The sequence below is a fragment of the Phyllostomus hastatus genome, unplaced genomic scaffold (assembly GCF_019186645.2).
Source record: "Phyllostomus hastatus isolate PE091 unplaced genomic scaffold, TTU_PhHast_1.1 phas_scaffold_216, whole genome shotgun sequence".
In the NCBI taxonomy this organism is placed as follows: domain Eukaryota; kingdom Metazoa; phylum Chordata; class Mammalia; order Chiroptera; family Phyllostomidae; genus Phyllostomus; species Phyllostomus hastatus.
Window position 1 is genome coordinate 12,774,900 of NW_025334018.1, and position 13,697 is coordinate 12,788,596.

The following is a 13,697-nucleotide window of genomic DNA, read 5'->3' on the forward strand; positions in this document are numbered from 1 at the left end:
GATTAATAGTTAAGAAAAAGCTCGGAATTTTAAGAAAAAGAAAAATATACATGAAAAACTAATCAGTTCTTCTTTTGAAAAGTGTCTGTTGTCCAGACGCTTTTCCTCTTTAATTTTTTAATTAAATCCTTTCATTCTTTCCTTTCTTTTAAGCCCAGTCTGTATGTATATCTGTCTCTCTCACACACACCTCCCAGCAGCAAAGAAATCATTCTAAAGTATAATGTTTATTAAATGGAACATAGTTACTGCACTCGAGCATATTTGAGAGTCTCCTAATTATGACATGTTTCTAAAATAAATTGTATTAGTGCTCCTAGTAGGGAAGAGATGGATATTCCCTTTGACAAAAACTTTCTAAGCATGATTATCCCCTTTTTGCTAAAAATTCCTGGGAGCAAAAATAACTGAGCCCCACCCTGCCTTCCAAGTGAATAAGTGCTCCACTTCCTACTCTGGGCAAGCAAAAACTTGAGTCAGATGGTAAAGGCTTGGTCACCCTGTTGAGCGTGGTCGCCAGATTTCGTGCGTGTTGTAACAGGGAACAACAGGGAATCTCTCTAGGATCCTGTGCTCGGCTCCTCTGGAAAGGTTTCTCCTTCTTTTACCCATGTTACATGGACTTCGTGTTAGAACAACATGTCACCTTACTAAAGACCATTTGAGATTCAAAATTGAGAAATAAGTTTTTATTTATAAAATGGATCTTTTTCTGAGTGCGAATCACAAATTAATACCATTGGGCTGCAGACTTGTTGGTGTTGGTTTTAGCTTGTACTTTTCTGGTCTTTTTTTCAGCTTGTGTTGAGAATAGATGACATATTTGAATCAAAGAGAGGGAAGAAGAGAGTAAAGTTACACCCTTACACTGGAAAAGATGTACCTCCTTCAAAAGGTAAGAGTTGTTCCAGCTCTCCATAGCTATCAGCGGATGAGCGGAGAAGCATTATATAACCTAATATTTGATGTGAATTATAACTATTTGTTTACTTTCCTATCTATCCCACCTAAATATAAAAGTTCTTTAGAATAAGGAACTTTTTAAAATTCCACCTCAAGCCCCTTTTATTTAATTTTGTACCAAGTAATAACTATTGGATGAGGAAGTAGATAAATAATTATAAACCAGTGAGGCTAATTTTTATAGGTATATTGTATCATTATTTTGTAGTCCTACTTTGATTTATAGTCATTTATCAATATAGACTCTTTCAGTGGAGAAATAAAAATATTATTAGGTATATATAGACTGAAGGTATGTGGTATTAACTTGTAGTCATCTTATAAGTTCCATAGTTTTATCTTTAAGATGCCTAAATAAAACTTACATTGTCTTTCAACATCCAGAGTGAATTATTAGAATTTTCTTAAAAACTTATATAAGATTCTTAACTTGGATATCTGGCACAGAGTATGCAAAATTTAGCAGTTTTTGTCTGAGAGGTTCATAAGTGAGAAACAATAGCCAAGTCATACCAGAATCCCAGGCTGACCTTGGCCTGCACTCCCTGGAAAACACAAGGGCCTGCACACCCAGTACACAGCTACAGACCATGTCGGAGCACCATCTCCCTGCCCTTCCACAGCTGATTTCTTATGGGGGTTGGGGGTCAGTGGTCACAGCCAGTCCTTGCAGCTGACTGGCCTGGGTAAATCCCTCCTGTTGACCTGTCAACAGCAATCAAGACCCAACTACAAGAAGAGCGTGTACTCAGCCCACACAGAAGGTACACCTCGAGCATAGGATACGTACTGCATTAGGTCACACAACTAAGAAAGGGAGTCAAAGCAGCTCTACCTAATACATAGAAACAAACACAGGGAGGCTGCCAAAATGAGGAGACAAAGAAACATGGCCCAAATGAAAGAACAGAGCAAAACTCCAGAAAAAGAGCTAAGCAAAATGGAGATAAGCAATCTGCTGCAGAGTTCAAAACACTGGTTATAAGGATGCTCAAGGAACTTAGTGAGGACCTCAGCAATGTGGAAAGATCCAATCAGAAACAAAGAATACATTAATTGAGATAAAGAACAATTTACAGGGAAACAATAGAACGGATGAAGCCAAGAACCAAATCAATGATTTGAAACATAGGGAACCAAAAAACAACCAATTAAAACAACAAGAAGAAAGGAATAAAAAAAATGAGGATATTGTAAGGAGACTCTGGGACAACTTCGAGAGTTCCAATATTTACATCATAGAGATGCCACAAGGAGAAGAGAAAGAGCAAGACATTGGAAATCTATCTGAAAAAATAGTGAAAGAAAACTTACCTGATTTGGTGAAGGAAATAGACATGCAAGTGCAGGAAGCACAGAGAGTCCCAGACAAGATGGATGCAAAGAGGCCCACTCCAAGATACATCATAATTAAAAGGTGCAAGGTTACAGATAAAGAGAAGACCTTAAAAGCAGCAAGAGAAAAGCAGTTACTTCTAAGGGAGTTCCCATAAGACTGTCAGCCTTGTAGGCTAGCAGGGATTGGGGAGAAATATTCAAAGTCATGAAAAGCAGGGACCTACAGCCAGTATTGCTCTACCGAACAAAGCTATCATTTAGAATCGAAGGGCAGGTAAAGCATTTCCCAGACAAAAAATACTAGAGGAGTTCATCACTACCAAAGTAGTATCATATGAAATGTTAAAGGGATTTATTTAAAATAAAAAAGATAAAAACTGTGAACAGTAAGATGGCAAAAAATATATATATCTATCAATAATTGAATCTAAAAAACTAAAGCAAGTACAGAGACAGAATCATGGATATGGAGAATATTTTGATGGTTGCTAGATGGGAGGGGGGTAGGGGGAGAATAGGTGAAGAGATAAGAGGATTAAGAAGCACAAACAGGTGTTACAGAATAGCCATGGGGATGTACAGTACAGTATTGGAAATGGAGGAGCCAAAGAGCTTACATGCATGACCCATGGACATGAACAATGGTGGGGGGATTGCCTGAGGGAGTGGGGGGTGCTGGGTGGGAGGGGGCAAAGGGGGAAAAATCAGGATAACTGTAATAGCATAATCAATAAAATATAAGTAAGTTAATAGTGATCTCTTATATGTATGCTTTATGCCTTACGAACTAGGAACATTTTAGTCAGTTTGGCTCTAAGACTAGTTTTTGAAGAGCCACATTCTTTTCTCCCTGTATCATTGAAAAGAAAAAACTTCAGCAGCGTGAATTACCAACTTCTACCGCACACACACAAAAGCAGTCCCTAAGTTGTAACCCTTCCCTACAAGATTTTGGGGGACGTGCGGCTCAAAGAAAATGTGCCTTTATTCGGTCTCTGTGACTGACTTCTCCAGTGGACCAGAGGAATTTCTTTCATGCCTGAGGATCTCCTGGCTCCACAGTCACTGTTCTCAGATTTTTGTTTTCCTCCTCTAGCTTTTGTCTGTTTATCAACATGCCTAGTAGAACCAGATAATTATATTTACCTACTCTGTCAGTACATGCTAAGCTTCACTGACTCTATTCCAACCTCAACATTTCTTACGTTTCAGATATCAGGCATTGCAGAATGATTTAGTGCCATTCTCTGATTCTGTCATTACAATTTGGTGTGTTGCAGTCACATATAAAAAAGGACCAACCTAGTACTTTCTTGACCGCTACAGATTCTGAGTAGAGTTTCCTGTTGGCTTATAAACCCCTAAACCTTCATTCAGTGTCTCAGAATCCAAGTCACTTAAATGAGCTTTTATAAGGTCTTTTCCATTATACTACCTTCCCTCCTCCCCCCCCTTTTTTTTTCCTTCTTTCCAGACCCTTTGTAGGCTCCCAAATGGCGCCTGGTGCTAAGGGGACAGACAGGACTCAGAACTTTTGTTCCTTCATACCAAACAATGTGTTACAGCCCCAGGATACTTTTGGTTGTGGTGGTTAATTTGAAGTTACAAAAATGTATCGTACATAATATTTAAATAGCTACTTTTTCTGTAATATCTCTTATGTACCTTTCCCCCCCTAGCTTATGAACAGGCAGTTTTTTAAAATAATATTCTCTTATTCCTTATTATATATTAAAATGAGCACAGCAAGAAGTTATAATACTTTAGAATAACATAAAATGAAAAGCCAAATTTCCCCAAACCTCCTCCTCCTACTCCCAGAAAATTGTATGCATGTGCAAATATTTTTGTCTACCCAAATAGTATAGTTTTATACCAGACTTTGTATGTCTTGCTTTAAAAAAAAAACAACATAACTGATTCATTTTGGATATACAAAACTGTACTATATTTCTTTGTAGAGAAGTAAAAGAATTTTATTTAGCTGGTAGATATTTTGGTTGTTTTTAACATTTTAGTTAACCTGTGGATTAATATAACCTGTTTGATTATATATATATATATATATATATATATATATATATATATATATATATATGGAACTTAAGATATATAAATATCTTAAACATATATTTATAAATATATGCTGCAATATACATCTTTTGCTTATATTTTTATATATTGGTAAGAACACATCTGTAGAATAGGTTTCTAGCAGTGAGCTTAATTAAAGAATATAAGCATTTAAAATTTTTGTATCTGCTGTTAAGTTGTCCCACAAATTGTAACACTTTATGTTTCTGTGAACAGCATTTGAAAATAACTTTTCTCATAACTTTACTGTGCTTTATTAAAGCTTTTAAATTTTTGCCACTGTCATGATTGAAAATTGTACCTTATTTTAATTTATATTTTTAAAATTATGAATTTGGACAATTATGATGTTTATCAGTACTTATAAATCTTTTTCTATGGATTGCCTCTTTTACTCTTTATTCATTTTTCCGTTGAGCTGTATTTCTCTAATTCATTTGTAACAGTTTTTTAATATTTAGACACAGCCTTGTGTCTGCATTGTGTGTTACAGAGATCTTCCCAGTTTATTGCTCACCTTTTGAATTACTGATGATGTTTATATTTGACACAAATTTTACATTTTTATATAATCAAACATATTTTTTAAATTTATGACTCAAGGCCTTGTTTTTTCCTGATATATTTGATTTTTTTCTTTCTTTACATTTATTTTATTTTGCTTTAACTGTTCAGACTTAATCTTAGAAATTTTCCATTCACTTCTAAAACACCCCCTCCTAAAAGCATAGCCCTTATTCTCCAAAAACTTAAAATCTGTTTGGGAAAAGTAAGAGCAATCTAAAGCGGTCTGATACTATAAGGATTCTGAGTCAAGAGTTCAGTTTGGCCTAGAGGTAGCTTAGAGGAATTGCAAAGGAGTTACAGTTTTCTTCAAAAACTTCTTTGGTAAGTAACCCTCTTAACCCAACATTTCCCATTATCCTAAATTCATCGCTGGTCTGCGTTGGGGTTTTTGTTCAGCTTTTGACACCTTGCTCGGGAATTGAAAGATGAGGATACTCGTGTAGACACAGCAGCTACATGGAACCAGACTTTGTAAGTCTAGTTCGAACTGCTGTGAGCATCTAGGGTTAGAGGAGAGGGGAGTAAGGAGGGAGGAAGCGAGGGGAGAGAGGGGGACATAGAGCAGTTCCTCCCTGAGCCGCTCACTCTCTTTCGTGACTGTGCTACCCTGACTGCACTGAGTGGTTGGAGACAGGCCCAGCATTCCTGCCTCCAGCTCGCAGGTCTGTGGAGGTTTTCTGTCGTCCTCGCCCCCACGCATTTCCTGCTCTTGGACAGCACAAGTGGAAACTGCCTCTCTCTTTTCAGGTGAAACCAGCGGGAACGAAAGTGATGCCGAGTATCTGCCAAAGAGTGAGTGAGTCAATGGGCTGCTCCCGTTCTCGAGATGATCACGGTCATAGGTGGGGTGGTCCCTGCCTTTGTGATTAGGCATGTTTTTCCCGCTGAAGTTTCATTCCGTAGGTGATTCTTCACTATAAGAGCCTGTTGAGATTTAGGGGGCCGAGCCGCGCACTGTCAGATGTCTGACAGCGTTAGACATCTCCCGTGGTGGAGTGAGGCAAGCCTGCATGGTTCTTAAGATGGAATGTTCTTAAGGGAGTGGCTCAGCTGCGTGTTCAGACGTATGTGTAGAAATTTCCCAGCAGCCAAAATAGGGGATGTGTGAATCACCCTGAGACAAATGCTTGGCAATAATATCTGATTTTTCATAGTCACTTGAGTGTAATTAAGTAACCTTGATATCTCTGACACTGAAACAGAAAACATTGATCTGTTTCTCATTTGTGGGCATTTATATTCCAAATTACTGTGCCATTTACTTTCTGTTAGGGTATAGCATATGCCCTGCATTTTTGGTTGTATTTGTTCAAATACTGCATGGTACTCCATACCCTTTCTTTAATGGATCTTCCCAGCAAGTTCTTTAGTTCCTGCTTAACCAACTGGCATATGAGGCATGGAAAAAGTAGGAGACATGAATAATCAAAGCTGAGTGCAGAGCAGCTCCAAGTCTGATACTCTGATCTTGTGATTAACAGTCAGGTGCTCCCTCCAGTGGCTTGAATTGCTTCAGGTGATTGATTCTGTAGCCTGACTGCAGGTGAAACTGAAGTCAGCATCAGATTCAGCCTGGACGTGGACAGATGACTAATTTAGTGCCGTTGCGACTGAGAACCAGTACCCCAAATTGTCTTGACTTGAACTGAGCCTTTTGGGATAAGTGAAACTTTTCCTAGAGCACTGAATGTACTGGATAATTCTGGGGAGCCACTCCTAGATGTATTTTTGATCCACAGTGTAACTCTTTTGGGGGTGGAATGCATCATACTTCAAAAAAACCCCAAACAATTAGTCAGGATGAGTCTTTCCATCACTGGCACAGAATGACACACAGGCGCATCTCTGGGCCCCTGGGACTATCGCTTCTGCAAGTACCATGTGTTCCTGGTGGGGACTACTCCACATTGCTCCTAATTGCAGATAAGTGAGAAATAAGGATAAATGCTTCCAGTTTTGAGTGGTATTGCTCATACTGTTTAAATAGTATGCCTCCGTAATTTCATTCTTTTGAGAAATAGTCTGCTAATGATTTTTCCTTCTACTTCCATTTTTTCCTCTTGCATTTTGCATCATTTACTGTTGTAAACACATGTCCATTATCAGAAATACATGTCAAAGAGATAGGGAAAGAACAGCTTCTTTCATGTGAGGCTAGTTTTGTCTTCATTTTATCAGACTCGTCCCTTTGTGTACTTGCCTTCTGTCGGACTCAGCTCTTTTCTCAGACCTTCCTCCTCCCTGTCCCCTTGATGTTACCTTCCCACCAGTGGCATCTTTTGTCAGGCCAGTCCTTTTGTCTGACACGTTCTGTGTGACCTGCTGTTATTGCCATCTGAGATGGGATAGCAGAGAGTCACACAGAGTATCGGTTGGGACACAGAACATCAGTCACAACACACGACTGCTTGCGAGAATCTGCACTTGACCCTCAGGCACATCATAGCCCTAGCAGGCATGTCTGTGTGGCAGACATTGGTTAGTCAGCGTACATTCAGCAGTGACTGGTGAAGGTTAGTCCCCCCAGGAGTCGTGACCTCTGGGTGCTAGAGGGAAGCTGGGGCCACCAAGGAAAACCAAAGCGCCATGATGTCACTGCAGATCGCCACAAGCGCTTAGCACAGCTGCAGCAGTCGTCCAAGCGGAACCCCCACTACCAGACCTTGGAGCGCGATCTCATTGAGTTCCAGGAGCAGCAGCTGTTTGAGCTTTTCGTGGTGGTGTCTCTACAGAAGAAGCCGTCAGATATAAGCTACGTTCCCCAGGTCATACAGCAGTTCCCGGGCAAGGTGGGTGCTGGCAGGCCAGGAGGCTCCCAGGAACGCTCCTGCATCTCTGTGTGCACTTACTCTGTCTCCTCTCCCGTGTCATCATCTCAGTCAGCACTTAGTGGTGCAGTGCTTCCTGTAGGGCCTGATTCATGACTCTGACGACATCGTACGTGGGGCAGGCGCTACAACCAAGGGGGAAAAGAGCTCATTGTCTGAGTTTGGTTTTTTTTTTATTTTTTGCTGTTTACTAAGGGACCTTTAGCAAGTTACAAAGCTTCAGTTTTCTCATCCTTAATGAGGGGTAATTCGTGTGACAGAACTGGGCAGTGGCTTAGAGCAGGAGCCTAAGCCAGCTGTCCACACTTGCCACGTGCTAGCCCTGTGACTCTGAGCAGTCACTTAGCAGCTCTGTGCCTCAGTTTCCTCATTTGTAAAATGGAGGTAATCATAAGAGAGTCCACCCCCCTGAGTTGTAGCGAGGACCAAATGGACTGTATCAGGCCCTTAGAACCACGTCTAGCACGTAGTAAGCACTACATAATGTCAGCCGCATTAGTGGGGATTTAACGACATAATGAATGCAGAGCGCAGTCCCTGGCACGTAGTAAGCTCCTGATAAATGCTAGCTATTATTAACACCACTATTTGGTTTGCTCTGCCTTTTTCAAAACATGATTCCTTCATTCAGTTCACCAGGTGTTTCTCAAACAGCCCTGTTGGCCTACAGTAGGTGCTAGGAACACAAACGAGAAGGCCTTTTTGGCCCCTGCCTGCGCCGAGCGGCCAACACAGACCTCAGGTGCGGCGCTGAGCCCTGCAGCAGCAGGTACAGCGTGAGCACAACAACCGACCGGCGCGTCTGGGCTGCACACGGGCGGCCTCTGAGCAAATTGAGCCTAGAGGCTTTTTTTGGTAGTGTTTTTGTAAAAATTATAATAATTTTTTTGTTACCAGTGTTTCAGAATCAACTTTCACATTAGAATCTGGTATTTCTGCTTTTTCCCGAGACTGGGAAGGCCACCAGCACTCAGCCTACATTCCCCAGTGGCAGGAATTGGCTGAAGCGGAGTGGCCAGGACTGTGCGCGGGCGTGTGGCTGGCACCCTCGCTCGGAAGGGCCCTGTGCTGGGCATTTCGTGCTCTGCAGTCACCACCGCAGTCCTTCCTTTTGTCTTTGAATCTGTGTTTCCTAAGTGAGGTCTAATGGGACAAGGAGGCATGCGCCTGCTCTTAAATCCTCAGTTCATGCGTGCTCTCACCTCTTGCCACCGCCCCTGGGGTTGGTTCTCTACCTGTCCTCTCCCCTGCCCCCTGGATTCCTGGGCCCTGTCTGACTTCACCCCTTCTGTCCCCACTCAGTGACTACTGCCACCCTCTGTCCCTGGCAGGGACTAGGGCATAGGCATGGAGAGGGTTGGGATTAGGCGAGCATTGCCCACAGCGTCTCTAGGCAACATGGAGCGACACGCTCCCTGCCCTGGGCTGGCAGGCCCACTCGTGTTCAGGGGAAGCCTCGCTGGGGCAGGAACTTCCACCACCCCCAGTCCGAGTAACAAGCGCACCCTGGTGTGGAGGCTACAACCCCGTGGTGTTTGCCCAGCTGCTATGGGTCGGAGCAGTGGGCCTGTGAGAAAGCGAGATGCCTGGCTTAGCCTCCTCACCTCCAGTTGGGACACAGTTTCTGTCTGTGTCTCGAAGCCCAGCAGCTGGTGGGTTGCTTGTGCACCGGGGTGTAGCCAGGGCCCCGGGGCACCTGTGAGAGTCTGCGCTGGAGCCCAGGCTCCTTGGGCCTGAGGGAGCAGGGCATTGAACAGCAAATAAAAACCCCATTAGGGGATGAAAGGTCACAGATGAAATTTTATGTTTAATTTTTCCTGCTCTTTGAACAAGGGCCTCATGGTTCACCTCACACTGTGCTCTGTGGGTGATGCCGCTGGCCCTGGCGAGGCGTGCTTCCTTCAAACAGAAGCTCTTGCTCACTCTCCAGCTCCCTGAAGCCCTTCTCTCATTCGGTTACCTGCTCAGCCCTATTAGGAACTGGGGTTTATAACCCTCAGTTACACGTTTCATGATAACAGCCAGTGAAGAACAACTGTACTGGAGTCTCAGAGACATTTCCTATATGGATCCTCATTTTAGAAAGAAACCCTCAACAATACCCTACTTCAGGTAAATCAGTTGAATTTTTTTTTAAATTCCTCATCGCATCTGAGAGTGTGGTGTCATGGCCCTGCTCAGGAACAGAGTCCCATTAGAGTCCAAAATAATGTGATCTCAATAGTCTTGGGCAATCAGATGTTGCAGAAAGAGGAGCTTAATTCTTCCCCCTAGTTTTGGCCAGTCTTATATTTGCAAAGAGAAATCTCAAGGTCGAACCTGTTTTCAACACAGCTTGAGTTCATGGGCTCAGAACCCAGTATGGCTCCAGTTGCCTCTGGCAGTGACTCGGGCGTCTCTGAGCAAGTTACTTAACGTCGTTGTGCACTGGGCGTCTGTAAGTCAGGGAAGGAGAGCGCTGACTGAGCCCCCCTCCATCTCCCTGCAGGAAACCCTGAATGAAGATGATTATGAATCGTTTAGCAGTGTGAAAATGATGGTGTGGGAAAACTAAAATTCTGTTAGAACGCTTTTCCATTTCTTAAGAATTTAATATCCAAGAGACCCAGAATGGTGGCATGTTTTGCTTTAGAAATTAAAGGAGAGACCACTTGTCTTAGTTACATGAAGACAGTGTGGTAATTAGGCTTATTATCTGCTTGTTTTCAATGCTAACTTTTCCATTGTCTTTCAATTTAAGTGAACTTAGACTGTCCTTTAAAAAACACAATACCAGACATGAACAAAAGGGTCTTCCATGCTAAAACTTTACAGGAAGTTGCAAACCAGTAGTTAGGAAGCAAAGATTACATGCTAAGGGAAGTGATTATATATGAGGTGGATTCTAAAAATTTCTTTTCTGAACAACACTCATCTGCCTTTTCAAAACATCTCTGATTATTGATCAGAGAGTCAGGGGCTGACTGGGTTTTTGCCATCAGTACATCATAGAATAGATTTTTATTTAGTTTGTGTTCCATGTTTAGTTATCTTTCTTACCTCAGATTACAGGACCTCCACACTGCCGTTTCTATGTAAAAATAGGATTTTTTTTTTCTCAGCAGCATTGTTCTCAGTGCATCTTCAGTGACTGCCAGTGCTGGCCTTCCTGTTTGGTCACACTGCACGAAACTGTGCTGAGATGGCTACTGGGGCTCATCAGGGACCTCCTTTCCCGAGACCAGGCTGAGCTTTGCTATTTCTGTTCTCCGTTTACACAGAACAGGAGTCACCTGCATCATTATCTTTTTCAGAGTGATCATGGCTTTAAGCAGTCCAAGGACACCGAGGAGAGGCTCAAAGTTATCCCCAAATTTTGTTTCCCTGATTCAAAGGACTGGGCTCCAACCTCAGAACTGAAGAGGTAAATGGGCTCCTTCATCTGATGTCTGGGTGTGGGGACCGCAAAGGTAAAATGGGAGTGCGTGAGAAATGGGTCAGGCCAGCAGTGACGCTCTGTGGCCTGTGGCAGGTCAAGGATGCACGGGAGGAAAGGAAGAAACAGAATTAGAACATTTCCTCTGGGGAGCTCAAAAAGAAAAACACGGAATGATGTCAAAGGGAAAGCAAGTTTCAGAGTCTCTCCATTGTGCCAATTATGCAGGGAAGAGTTCCACTTTATGTACAGTCAGAAACGCCACCAAGTGGATGGAAAAGGGGAAAAGACTTGACCTTAGGGACACAGAAGCAGATAAAACAGAACACTGTTCGTGTCTTCTTGGTTCTCCAAGTTGGTAGAGGAAGCCGCAGCCCAGGTGCATGGGCCCCTGCAGGACCCGTACAAAGGGGGGCTCCCATTTAGGGTGTGGAGTGTATTGAGAGGGGAACGTATAAGGGATTTCTTCCCAGGAGCTCGAGAAAAATACCTCATTCAATTGATAAACCATCAGTGTCTGTGAATCCTGCATGTAAATCAATACCTGCTCTGGTCAAAACTGTAATCACCGATCATGCCTTTGGGACTGAGCAGTGTGACTATGTGAACCATGTCGCATGCGGACGGCCTGCGGGGAGACAGCCTCAGTTGTGGCCCAAGGAGCCCTGCCCTTCCACCCCGTGTCGCCTCCAGACTAAGCCGCTGCCTCCCGTAACCAGTTCAGCCAGATCGCCCCGCTCTGTCTGAGCTATCAGTGCTGTCGCTCTGTGCTGGCAGCTACCCCGCCAACCGTGTGGCCGCTTCCTTCAAGTCGCCCTGGCTGCTCGTGGTTGGCGTCCCCCGCCCCACCCCACCCCACCCCACCCCACCCCCGCCCAAACAAGTTATGTGTGTTTATTCTAGCATATTTGGGAAGTACAGAGAAGTAAATAAAAAGCAGAATTAGAAATCATGGGCATTCTGGTTGCTCAGAGAGAGTGGCTGTAAGTATTTTGGCGTATTTGGCCAACATATTGCCAAAATCTTTAATTTTGGCCATGTATGGACATACGTATTTATTGTTCAGATTTGGACTTTTTAATTATTTTTTGTCTTCACCTGAAGACATCTTATCATTGCTTCTAAAGATAGAGGAAGGGGAGGAGGGGAGAGAGAAACATTGGTCAGTTGCCTTCTCATATACACCCTGACTGGGGATTGGACCTTCAACCTGGGTATGTGCCCTGACCGGGAATCAAACCTACGACCTTTTGGTCCATGGAATGATGCTCCAGCTAACTGAGCCACATCACCCAGGGCTGAACTTCCTTTTTTTTTTTTTAATTCAAACATATTTGTATTTTCTAAAATGTTGATCTACGGGCCATTTTCTTGTTACACAATGAAAACCAGAGGCAAAGAGAATCACCGCCTGGACTTTTTTATTATTAATGAACTCACTTCTTGGGCACCTTTAGGTCTTCTTTTCGTAAATTATTGAGAAAAATATCTGCATATCTTCTGCCTGTGTTTCTAATGAGGAATTGGTGATTTTCCTATTAATTTTTATATACTAAGGATACTATCCTTTACCTGTCACTGTTCTACATGACCCCCCCAGAACTAAATAGAAGAATTTGGAAGGGAAAAATAGCTCATCATAATCATTGATAGCATCCCGATGTGTCTGACTGAATTGTACATTCAACACGTGGAAAATAGGCTGGATGAATAGCTAGACTGTACAAACAAGAAAGTGAGAGGAGGCAGCAGCATCAGCCGCTCGTCCTGTGCCTCCCCTGTCACTCCGGTGCAAGGCAAGGCATTCTCCGGGCCGGGGTTCCTCCCTCGGGAGCACCGTGACTGGCAATAAATGTAATAGTAACGCTTCCTCTTACATCACATGACTACTGCTAGACTCTACTGTTCGATTTTTTGTTCCATGAGGAATGTCACAAACAGTTGTTTGCATCTCAAACTGGTTCCTGTTTGTTTCAGTGAAACATTCTCCTTTGTCTTAACTGGTGAAGATGGGAGCCGGTGGTTTGGTTACTGTAAGAAGCTTCTGGTAAGTTCCAGACTCGTGCTGCAGGCAGGGTTGGTCAAGGAGCGAGAGTCACCCTGGGAATTCAGGAACACTGTCTGTGGTTGAGTTCGAGGGCGACTCAGCGACCTGTGTGTTCCAGAAGCCGTGTGAGCTTTCACAGTACGAGCAGGGCGGGGGTCAGTTCCAGAGCATTTCACTGTCTGTTTGTAATAGAGAAAGAAACCACTGACCTGGTGGCTGCCTCAGTCTGGATGTATCTGAGGAATGGAGTACAAATGAGGTCTTCGGGAGAGCTCAGAGTTACTCTCTTCTAGCTTGAGTGCCTCCACTACACCTGGAATAATCATGCTATCATTTTTTAGTATTTTCCCATCACTCAGTGCTCAGGAAGGAGGAGATCCTGGATTTCTGCTCTGTATTAAAGAGTATTAAGAGAGTATTAGTAGTCCTAATTAGTAAGAACCTG

At 43.1% G+C, this 13,697-nt stretch overlaps 1 protein-coding gene across 2 annotated transcripts in view; it reads left to right on the top strand.

Moving 5' to 3' along the window:
* Window positions 1-13,697, top strand: part of DENND2C (DENN domain containing 2C) — a 72,270-nt gene that overhangs the window by 43,351 nt on the left and 15,222 nt on the right. For both annotated transcript variants that reach the window (XM_045817112.1, XM_045817113.1), the window contains exons 6-10: window positions 799-895; window positions 5,710-5,754; window positions 7,564-7,751; window positions 11,084-11,193; window positions 13,183-13,252. In XM_045817112.1, the coding sequence (XP_045673068.1) occupies window positions 799-895; window positions 5,710-5,754; window positions 7,564-7,751; window positions 11,084-11,193; window positions 13,183-13,252 (510 nt within the window). The remainder of the gene's footprint in view (window positions 1-798; window positions 896-5,709; window positions 5,755-7,563; window positions 7,752-11,083; window positions 11,194-13,182; window positions 13,253-13,697) is intronic.